Below are 12455 nucleotides of genomic sequence, written 5' to 3'. Positions count from 1 at the left end.
TTGGGGGGGAAAAGCTGGAGTTCTCAGTGTGACCTTATCACCTGGACATGTTGAAATACTTTATCTTCACGCCTAGAATTAAAAACCTCCCGGCTTCCTTCATAACTGGGGAAAAAATAAAGAAAAAAACGAATCCCGTCCGGATCATCCTCTGGAATAACGGACATTCTGGGGTAAAATTACATGACCAGCGTTCTCCAGTAATACTAGTCCTGTCTGAATCATCCTCTGGAATAACGGACATTCTGGGGTAATAATTACATGACCAGCGTTCTCCAGTAATACTAGTCCTGTCTGAATCATCCTCTGGAATAACGGACATTTAAGCACATCAAACCGTGTGCCTAAATCATCAGACAAGCTCAGTGAATATAGTTGATTTGATTCAAACACATAGGATGTGTCAATATATGGAAAAATGCATGTTTTAAAATGACAACCAATCGACTGGTCGAAAGAACAGACAACTCTTGGTCGACCAATTAAAAAAAATATATTTAAAAAAAATATATTAAAAAAATCCTTGGACCCTCCCTAACCATCTGTCTCTTTCTTGTTATCCAGGACGGCAGGTCTGAGCACTGGGCTCACTCTACAGGGATCAGTCCATCCGGAGTTGTCTCACAGTGGAAATCTGGTGAGAGAGATTCAAAGCTTGCATTGACCTCTGTGGCTGTATGTATCCATCCATGCCATAATGTCACCGTAAGTCTAAGACTCCCAGTTGATTGACGTCTGTATTTCTTCCAGGCTGTTAAAGCTATCGAGCACTTTGGAGTCACTGTTGAGGATATGCTGCTCAAACACGGCAAGAACATCCTCCGTGAGTATTTATAATACACTTCCAACCTACCTAAGAAGAACTAAATGTGTGAACCTGATTTTAAGGATTCCCAACTAGCACATTTGGATCCTTTAAAGTTGTGGGAACGTAGGTTTTTGTTTCCCCATTGGTTCTGGGAACGAAGCCATACATTTCCTGACACTAGTAAAACAAAATGTTTTTTAAAAGCTCTGAGAACGGAAGCAAACATTTTCGACTGTTCTGGGAGCATACATTTTTAGGTTGCTGGGAGGTTATGAGAACCAGAATGAAGGTAGCATGTCATTTTTTTTTAAATATAATATTTTTATTTTATTTTACTGATACAAAGCTGTACATTTGTCTATTCAAACAGATCCCATAACAAGTGAGAGGATAGAGAAATGTTTTGTTGAAGCTCAAAATGGAATATATGTTTTTAAATAATTCTTAGAACATTATTTGAGCGTTACTAATGTTTTCTTGTTTTTGTTATGGGAAGTTTTCTGAATGTTTGAGTTTAAAATGAACCATGAGGAAACCTGCAGAAAATGATGGTGGAAATTCTATCTTTTAACTAATAATGAGGATAGGCAAAATCAATAAAGCTATTATAATAAGGAGGCTGGTCACACCACCCACACAGGTGAAATGGAGTGAGAGTCCCCTGTACAAAGAGTACAGGAGCATTTATTTAGTCAAGCTACCCAATGCAAGCATTTGCAGTGCGTGCGTGTGTGTGTGTGTGTGTGGAGACAACTGGGTGAAAAGGTTGCCTCAGTCTGTCGCAACTGAGTGAGGACAATATGGCCAGAATGACAGGAAGTCACTCCAGACATACTACCTCAAACAGTAGCTCAACGATTCCCCCAAGCTGGGCAAGCAAGTGCCTTTGACTGTCGGCCCAGATGATGTATGGTCGCACTGGTCACACACACAAACTATGAATCTTTCGCCCAGAAACAGGCTCCAAACCAAACAATAGCTCTATCACTGGTGTGCAGAATTTAACACTTTTAATTTAACATGGCTCTGTCTTCAGTTAAGCTAAGAGGAACCAGTTAGTTTCTGTCAGCTCTTGGCTGAGCGCCCAGATATCATGGTCATTCTACACACACAGAACAGTTAGAACAGGCCTCTTATTAATGCACACACACACTTCTCTATCTATCAAGTTATTTTCTTTGACAATCTCAAGCCCAATGCCTAGGCGTAAAGACGGATATTTCAGTACACAAGCATTAGTAAGGTTTAACTTCAAAATGCCCTCGCAGAACGTTATGCAGAAGTACTAAATTCCCACAGAAGAACGTTTTCTTAACATTCTCTGAATGCTCTGAGAACATGCCTTTTTTAAAATAGAGCCATGAGTAAACCTGTAGAAAACGTTATGCTGCTAGCCGGGTATCCTGCACCATACCCAGAACGTTGTGGGAAGGTTGTATGTAAAATAACCATAGGACAACACGCTCTGACCAAGCTCTAAGAAACATATGGTTCTCAGAACGTTATGTGCTAGCTGGGTAGTGTTTAATGGCCAATATGGTTGTATTGTAATGTTATTTCTCCTCTCCATTGCAGATGAGCAGTTTGTGCTGAAGAGAGTGGCAGACAGTGCCATTGACCTGTATGCTATGGTTGTTGTCCTGTCCAGGTAATACTGATCTTTACTAAACATGTTTTTATTTGTAGAAATGCTGTATTAGAAGCTGTATGTTGTCTGGTGTTGTTCTACTGTATGGCATGTTCTTTTGGTTTTGTGACCTCAACGCTGCTCCTCTGGTCCACTCTTACCCAATGGGTCGTTCCACTTCAAAAAGCACAAGAAAGAGGATTTCCACACCCACCATCTCAGATTTCTCTGAAATAATTTGTTGTTAGAAACAAATGAGATTGGCATTCCTGCATCATTATTCTGTTGAAATATAGTCGGATCTCTGAGAAATTTAACGGAAAATTCCACCCAAAAATCTATATTTTGTTATTTGTTTCGTTAGTCCCTAAATGTTTTGCATGTCAGCCATCAAGATCTGCAGCATCATACCAGCTGAATTTCTGTATTTTTGAAAGGTATAGATCTTTATTGCTGACATGCAAAACATTTTGGGACTACATCAACAATTGACTAATGAAACAAATACCAAAAAATATAGTTTTGGTGTGGAATTTTCCTTTAGGCTGTTTAAGTGCTTCCAAATTGGCCGTTTTTAATTTATAGGAATCATATAATATTCGGTAAATATAGTACCTAACATCCTATTTGGACAGCTTTTTGTTTAACAATTAGTTAGACGAGGAATCGCGCCACACCCCCGCCAATCCCACCCCAACAACGAGTATGTAGTATCAGTTCTCTGTGTCTGACATGTAGTATGGAGCTGTGGCTCAATAGTATTGTTTCTTCATCCCATGTAATGTTTTCTCAGTGAATTTTATTTTTCTGTTCAGAGAAATTAGTAATCAAATTTATTTGTCACATTTGCCGAATTTCAATGAAATATTTGCTTATGAGCCCTTCCAAACTATGCAGAGTAAAAAAGAAATAAAAATAGTAACGAGGAATAAAATGCACAATAATGGAACTATATACAAGGAGTGCCAGATCCATGTGGAGCCATATACAGGGAGTACCAGATCCATGTGGAGCTATATACAGGGAGTACCAGATCCATGTGGAGCTATATACAGGGAGTACCAGATCCATGTGGAGCTATATACAGGGAGTACCAGATCCATGTGGAGCTATATACAGGGAGTACCAGATCCATGTGGAGCTATATACAGGGAGTACCAGATCCATGTGGAGCTATATACAGGGAGTACCAGATCCATGTGGAGCTATATACAGGGAGTACCAGATCCATGTGGAGCTATATACAGGGAGTACCAGATCCATGTGGAGCTATATACAGGGAGTACCAGATCCATGTGGAGCTATATACAGGGAGTACCAGATCCATGTGGAGCTATATACAGGGAGTGCCAGATCCATGTGGAGCTATATACAGGGAGTGCCAGATCCATGTGGAGCCATATACAGGGAGTACCAGATCCATGTGGAGCTATATACAGGGAGTACCAGATCCATGTGGAGCTATATACAGGGAGTTCCAGATCCATGTGGAGCTATATACAGGGAGTTCCAGATCCATGTGGAGCTATATACAGGGAGTACCAGATCCATGTGGAGCTATATACAGGGAGCACCAGATCCATGTGGAGCTATATACAGGGAGCACCAGATCAATGTGGAGCTTATATACAGGGAGCACCAGACCAATGTGGAGCTATATACAGGGAGCACCAGACCAATGTGGCGCTATATACAGGGAGCACCAGACCCATGTGGAGCTATATACAGGGAGTACCAAATCAATGTGGAGCTATATACATGGAGTTACCAGATCAATGTGCAGGGGTATGAGGTAGATATGTTCATGAAGGCAGGGTAAAGTAACTAGGCATCATTGAAATGTAGGTTTATGTCCCATCCTACATGCTGATATTATCAGATTCTGAACACCAAAATGGTGCTATTCCTGCAATTTAGGTGAACAAAAAATGGTTTTAACCCAGTAGTTAAAGATTCTAGTTTCATGTCAGGTCAAAATAGCAGTTACCTAGCCATGCTTTCTACGAGAGCGGTCTTCTACCTCTCCACTGTTTTAAGAGAAAAATCCTGATGTTCACCGCAGCTGTATCGATGTGCTAGTCCCAAAGCCAGCCAGGCAAAGACCCTTCCCGCCAGCTCTGAGCAGTCCACATGGTCCTAAAGCCAGCCAGCCAAGCAAAGACCCTTCCCGCCAGCTCTGAGCAGTCCACATGGTCCTAAAGCCAGCCAGCCAGGCAAAGACCCTTCCCGGCAGCTCTGAGCAGTCCACATGGTCCTAAAGCCAGCCAGCCAGGCAAAGACCCTTCCCGGCAGCTCTGAGCAGTCCACATGGTCCTAAAGCCAGCGCCTTATACCGCTAAACTGCATTTGCCTTTTAATCAGATTTGGAATGATTTTAGTAGCCAATTTTAAAAAACAATGCTGTTGAGTTAGGGTATGGTGACTGGGAGCGGCAAGTAGCCTAGTGGTTAGAGCTTTGGACTAGTAACCGAAAGGTTGCAAGATTGAATCCCCTAGCTGACAAGGTAAATATCTGTTCTGCCCCTGAACAAGGCAGTTTAACCCACTGTTCCTAGGCTGTCATTGTAAATAAGAAATTGTTCTTAACTGACTTGCCTAGTTAAATAAAGGTGTAAAAAATATTTATTTTTAAATACTCTGCCATACCAAATTGACACGCCTGCCTGTAAGCAGTCTTAACCAGGTACACTACATGACCAAAAGTTTGTCAAACATCTCATTCCAAAATCATGACCATTAATATGGAGATGGTTCCCCCTTTGTTGCTATAACAGCCTCCACTCTTCTGGGGAGGCTTTCCACTAGATGTTGGGAAATTATTACAAGAACTTACTTCTATTGACATATCAGTCAGACGTCCGTTGTCCTCGTCGTGTCATATATATATATCTATATATATCTATCTATATATCTATATATATATATATATCTCTTTCTTCATATCTTTTTTATTTATTTTCTTTTCCAAAAACTGAACTTCAAAACACTCTCCTGCAACCCGCCTCACCAATTAAAAAATAAAGTATTATTTACCTCATCTGAAATCCAGGAGATAGCCAGTTTACTGGCTAACGTTAGTATTCAGCTAACCACGGTTTGTGGTCATCAGCTATCCTTTAGCTCGAAAATCTATCGCCAGTTTTGTACAACGCGACTCAGACCAGAACATACCGGACCTATTTTTCTCTCCATATCCCTGGATTTCAACTGCAAGCTCTGGACATTTACACCTGGATCTCGCAGCTAGCTAGCTGTTGGCTTACGTCGATCCCGGAGCAAATATCAATTATTCCGGAGCTAGCCAGTTGAAGAGATCCATCATCCACTCCTGGACTACAATCACCTATCCGGACCCGTTTTACTGCCGATGCGGAGCCCCACCGGGCCTTCACGACTGGACTACCGACGTTATCTGCCCAAGGGAGTTATCCAACTGGCCCCTTCGTCGCAATGTTACTTGAACGCCCATCTGCGACCCGATAATCGTTAGCTGTCTTATCGGCTGCTATCTGAATAGGTCTTATCGGACAATTTTTCTTGGGTCACTATATCTATTTTGCCAATTGGATTGGTCCCCTCTACCACACGGAACCCCACTAATTTACCGACGGAAACGCACGAGGTGGCTAAAAACAGACCTCCATCCTATGCTAGCTTGCTACCGATGGCCCGGCTAGCTGTCTGAATCGCCGTGACCCCAACCAACCTCACTACTCACTGGACCCTTATGATCACTCGACTAAGCATGCCTCTCCTTAATGTCAATATGCCTTGTCCATTGCTGTTCTGGTTAGTGTTTATTGGCTTATTTCACTGTAGAGCCTCTAGCCCTGCTCACTATACCTTATCCAACCTTTCATTTCCACCACCCACACATGCGATGCCATCACCTGGTTTCAATGATGTTGCTAGAGTCTATCTCATCACTCAATACCTAGGTGTACCTCCACTGTATTCACATCCTACCATACCTTTGTCTGTACATTATACCTTGAAGCTATTTTATCGCCCCCAGAAACCTTCTTTTACTCTCCGTTCTAGACGACCAATTCTCATAGCTTTTAGCTGTACCCTTATCCTACTCCTCCTCTGGTGATGTAAAGGTGAATCCAGGCCCTGCAGTGCCTAGCTCCACTCCTATTCCCCATGTGCTCTCTTTTGATGACTTCTGTAACCGTAATAGTCTTGGTTTCATTCATGTCAACATTAGAAGCCTCCTCCCTAAGTTTGTTTTATTCACAGCTTTAGCACACTCTGCCAACCTGGATGTTCTAGCCGTGTCTGAATCCTGGCTTAGGGAGACCACCAAAAATTCAGAAATTTTCATCCCTAACTACAACATTTTCAGACAAGATAGAACGGCCAAAGGGGGCGGCGTTGCAATCTACTGCAGAGTTCTGTCCTACTATCCAGGTCTGTACCCAAACAATTTGAACTTCTACTTTTTTTTAAATCCACCTCTCTAAAAACAAGTCTCTCACCATTGCCGCCTGCTATAGACCACCCTCTGCCCCCAGCTGTGCTCTGGACGCTATATGTGAACTGATTGCCCCCCATCTATCTTCAGAGCTCGTGCTGCTAGGCGACCTAAACTGGAACATGCTTAACACCCCAGCCATCCTATAATCTAAGCTTGATGCCCTCAATCTCACACAAATTATCAATGAACCTACCAGGTACCTCCCCAAAGCCTTAAACACGGGCACCCTCATAGATATCATCCTAACCAACTTGCCCTCTAAATACACCTCTGCTGTCTTCAACCAAGATCTCAGCGATCACTGCTTCATTGCCTGCAGCCGTAATGGGTCAGCGGTCAAACGACCTCCACTCATCACTGTCAAACGCTCCCTTAAACACTTCAGCGAGCAGGCCTTTCTAATCGACCTGGCTGGGGTATCCTGGAAGGATATTGATCTCATCCCGTCAGGAGAGGAGGCCTGGTTATTTTTTTTAAATGCCTTCCTCACCATCTTAAATAAGCATGCCCCATTCAAGAAATTTAGAACCAGGAACAGATATAGCCCTTGGTTCTCTCCAGACCTGACTGCCCTTAACCAACACAAACATCCTATGGCGTTGTGCATTAGCATCGAACAGCCCCCGTGATATGCAACTTTTCCGGGAAGCTAGAAACCAATATACACAGGCAGTTAGAAAAGCCAAGGCTAGCTTTTTCAAGCAGAAATTTGCTTCTTGCAACACAAACTCAAAGTTCTGGAACACTGTAAAGTCCATGGAGAATAAGAACACCTCCTCCCAGCTGCCCACTGCACTGAAGATAGGAAACACTGTCACCACCGATAAATCCACTGTAATTGAGAATTTCATTAACCTTTTGGATTAATTCAGAATTTTGGATGAAAAGCATGCCCAAATTTAACGGCCTGCTACTCGGGCCCAGAAGATATGATATGCATATAGCTGGTAGATTTGGATAGAAAACACTCTAAAGTTTCCAGAACTGTTAAAATAGTGTCTGAATATAACAGAACTGATTTAGCAGGCGAAAACCTGAGGAAAATCCATTCAGGAAGTAGTTTTTTGTTGTTGGTTTTGTAGTTTTCTATTCAATGCCATTACAGTATCCATTGACACAGGACTCCATTTGCAGCTCCTATGCCTTCCACTAGATGTCAACAGTCTTTAGAAATTGTTTCAGGCTTGTATTCTTATAAATGAGGGCTTAAGACCAGTCTGAACAAGTGGACCCAAACTTGACGCAGAGTTTTTTTCAGGCGCATGTGCAATTCTTGTTTACCTTTTTATATTGACGACGTTATTGTCCGGTTGAAATATCATAGATCATTTTGGCTAAAAAACAACCTGAGGGTTGAATATAAACATTGTTTGTATGAACTTTACGAATACAATTAGGATTTTTTTTTTGTCTGATTGTTTTGACTGAGTTTGAGCCTGTGGATTGCTGAAGAAAACGCACTAACAAAACTGAGGTTTTTGGATATAAAGAGACTTCATCGAACAAAAGGAACATTTATTGAGTAAATTAATGTCTTCTGATTAACACCATATGAAGATCATCAAAGGTAAGGGGTTAATTTTATCTCTCAACTATGTTCTGGGCTAGGTATGCTTTTGCCGAAAAGCATTTTATAAATATGACACTGTGGTTGGTTTAACAAGAAGTTCATCTTTAAACCTATGTAAATTATGTTTTGTTTTCTGAATTTTATAATGCTACAGACCTATGCCTTTTCTAAGGTCTTCGAAAGCCAAGTCAACAAACAGATTACCGACCATTTTGAATCCCACCATACCTTCTCCGCTATGCAATCTGGTTTCAGAGCTGGTCATGGGTGCACCTCAGCCACGCTCAAGGTCCTAAACGATATCTTAACCGCCATCAATAAGAGACAATACTGTGCGGCCGTATTCCTTGACCTGGCCAGGGCTTTCGACTCTGTCAATCACCACATCCTCATCGGCAGACTCGACAGCCTTGGTTTCTCAAATGATTGCCTCGCCTGGTTCACCAACTACTTCTCTGATAGAGTTCAGTGTGTCAAATCAGAGGGTCTTGTCCGGGCCTCTGGCAGTCTCTATGGGGGTGCCACAGGGTTCAATTCTTGGACCGACTTCTCTGTATACATCAATGATGTCGCTCTTGCTGCTGGTGATTCTCTTATCCACCTCTACGCAGACGACACCATTCTGTATACTTCTGGCCCTTCTTTGGACACTGTTAACAACCCTCCAAGCGAGCTTCAATGCCATACAACTCTCCTTCTGTGGCCTCCAATTGCTTTTTAATACAAGTAAAACTAAATACATGCTCTTCATCCGATCGCTGCCTGCATCTGCCCGCCTGTCCAACATCACTACTCTGGACGTCTCTGACTTAGAATATGTGGACAACTACAAATACCTAGGTGTCTGGTGAGTCGGAGAGTTTACAGTCTAATATCTCCAATCCAAAGTTAAATCTAGACTTGCCTTCCTATTTCGCAACAAAGCATCCTTCACTCATGCTGCCAAACATACCCTTGTAAAACTGACCATCCTACCGATCCTCGACGTCATTTACAAAATAGCCTCCAATACCCTACTCAATAAATTGGATGCAGTCTATCACAGTGCCATCCGTTTTGTCACCAAAGCCCCATATACTACCCACACTGCGAACCGTACTGTAACGGTTTCGACCTGGCCCTCGCTTCATACTCGTCACCAAACCCACTGGCTCCATGTCATCTACAAGACCCTGCTAGGTAAAGTCCCCCCTTATCTCAGCTCGCTGGTCACCATAGCAGCACCCACCTGTAGCACGCGCTCCAGCAGGTATATCTCTCTGGTCACCTCAAACCAATTCTTCCTTTGGCCACCTCTCCTTCTAGTTCTCTGCTGTCAATGACTGGAACGAACTACAAAAATTTCAAACTGGAAACGCTTATCTCCCTCACTAGGCTTTAGGCACCAGCTGTCAGAGCAGCTCACAGATTACTGCACCTGTACATAGCCCATCTATAATTTAGCCCAAACAACTACCTCTTTCCCTCCTGTATTTATTTATTTTGCTCTTTTGCACCCCATTATTTATATCTCTACTTTCAGATTCTTCCACTGCAAATCAACCATTCCAGTGTTTTACTTGCCTTATTGTATTTACATCGCCACCATGGACTTTTTTGCCTTTACCTCCCTTATCTCACATCACTTGCTCACATTGTATATAGACTTATTTTTCTACTGTATTATTGACTGTATGTTTGTTTTACTCAATGTGTAACTGTGTTGTTGTATGTGTCGAACTGCTTTGCTTTATCTTGGCCAGGTAGCAATTGTAAATGAGAACTTGTTCTCAACTTGCCTACCTGGTTAAATAAAGGTGAAAATGTAAAAAAATATTCAGCCACAAGAGCATTATTGAGGTCGGGCACTGATGTTGGGCTTTCAAGGATGATCAATGAAAACATGATGCATCTGAGCTCAAAGGGTCTGAGTACTTATGTAAATAGGCATTTCTAAAAAACAGTTTTCGCTTTGTCATGATGGGATATTGTGTGTAGATGAGTTACTCATTTACTCATTTTAGATTAAGGCTGTAATGTAACAAAATGTGGAAAAAGTGAAGGGGTCTGAATACTTTTTGAATGCGCTGCATAGTGTATGACGGCGACCCATGCTTTGGTTTTGTTGGAAACTATTTCAAATTATAGCTTTTTAGCATTTGTGGTACAAATCCAATGCGAGTCAATGGTACATATATTAGCATTGTTACGATTCGTGTTCAAATCCTCCTAAAGTAACTAAATTATGCTACTTAGATGATTTGTATATGAAGCGGGAAATGCTAATATAAACCATTGACTTGTATTGGATTTGTGCCACAAGTGCTAAAATGTTAGCATTTGAAACAGTGGCCAGGAAAACATCACCAAAGCTTGGGTTGCTGTCATACCTTGTCCATAGACTAAGGAAACCAATATGTTGTTTTGTAATTTGAGTGAACTATCCCGTTAACATTGAGGGGGGAACAGAACCATCTAGACGTCAGAACCTGGTAATATCAGGATGTAGGATAGGAATTAAACCTAAACTTCAATGACAGATTTCTCTGAACAGGATAAAAAACAAACATAAAATTCCCCGAGAATGCATTACTTAGGATGACTAAACAATACATTATATGAATCCTATAAATTAAAATGGGCAATTTTGGATTTAATCAATTAGCTTAGATTCTCAGAAATGTTGTTGCAGGAATGCTAATCTTATCTGTTTCTAACTACATAAACTATTTCAGAACAATATGAGATGGTGGGTTTGGAACGACCCCAGTAGAAATATAGGTTGACATTTGTGTAACATGCTATATTCTGTGAAAAAGATGAAAGCATGAATTGTAATGATATCTCCCTCTCTACTTCTCTCTTTCAGGGCTTCCCGCTCTCTGAGCCAGGGTCATGCCTCTGCCCAGCATGAGAAGATCCTGTGTGAAACCTGGTGTATCGAGGCAAGTGTCTCTCTCTCTCTCACACACACGCATACACACAGCTCTGGAAAAATGACAGGGTCTTGATCTGGTGGTCCTCCATCCACACCATGATTGACCTGGCTGTGTGGCATGGAGCATTGTCCTGTTGGAAAAACCAATCCTCAGAGTTGGAACATTGGCAGAGCAGAAGGAAGCAAAGATAAATCTGCCAAATTCCAGCCTTGCTGAAGCACCCCCAGATCATCATCGATCCTCCAGCAAATGTCACATTGAGTGCGAGACCTGGAGGCCTACAAGCCAGAGTGTCTTGCTCCCGCTGCAACATTCGGTGGAGGAGCGGTGAAGAGGACAAGTACATGAGTGCCTAGTTTGAGAAACATACGCCTCACAAGTCCTCAACTGGCAGCTTCATTAAATAGTACTGGCAAAACACATACCAGTCTCAACGTCAACAGTGAAGAGGCGACTCCGGGATGCTGGCCTTCTAGGCAGAGTTGCAAAGAAAAAGCCATTTTGCAGACTGGCCAATGAAAAGAAAAGATTAAGATGGGCAAAACAACACAGACACTGGACAGAGGAACTCTTTGAAAGAAAAATTATTTGTTTTTGGCCATTTTAAGCCTGTAAACGAACCCACAAATGCTGATGCTCCAGATACTCAACTTGTCTAAAGAAGGCCGGTTTTATTGCTTTTTAAATTAGAACAACAGTTTTCAGCTGTAAACATAATTGCAAAAGGGTTTTCTAATAATCAATCAGCATTTTAAAATTATAAACTTGGATTAGCTAACACAATGTGCCATTGGAACACAGGAGTTGCTGATAATGTGTGCCTATGTAGATATTCCATAAAAAAATCAGCTGTTTCCAGCTACAATAGTCATTTGCAACATTAACAATGTCTACACTGTATTTCTGATCAATTTTATGTTATTTTAATGGACACATTTTGTTTGCTTTTCTTTAAAAAACAAGGACATTTAAGTGACCCCAAACTTTTGAGGTGTTATATATATATATGAGCACACACACACAGTGGCAAGAAAAAGTATGTGATCCCTTTG

At 41.7% G+C, this 12455-nt stretch overlaps 1 protein-coding gene across 1 annotated transcript in view; it reads left to right on the top strand.

The window, feature by feature from the left end:
* Positions 1–12455, top strand: part of acadvl (acyl-CoA dehydrogenase very long chain) — a 35927-nt gene that overhangs the window by 20586 nt on the left and 2886 nt on the right. The window contains exons 16-19 of the mRNA XM_021563322.3: positions 565–637; positions 751–823; positions 2384–2456; positions 11334–11409. Of these exons, the coding sequence (XP_021418997.1) occupies positions 565–637; positions 751–823; positions 2384–2456; positions 11334–11409 (295 nt within the window). The remainder of the gene's footprint in view (positions 1–564; positions 638–750; positions 824–2383; positions 2457–11333; positions 11410–12455) is intronic.

This window comes from Oncorhynchus mykiss, chromosome 15 (genome assembly GCF_057628025.1).
Source record: "Oncorhynchus mykiss isolate SJ-2025 chromosome 15, ASM5762802v1, whole genome shotgun sequence".
Lineage (NCBI taxonomy): Eukaryota > Metazoa > Chordata > Actinopteri > Salmoniformes > Salmonidae > Oncorhynchus > Oncorhynchus mykiss.
The sequence above is the reverse complement of the archived record's forward strand: the minus strand, read 5'-3'. Positions and strand labels throughout refer to the sequence as shown.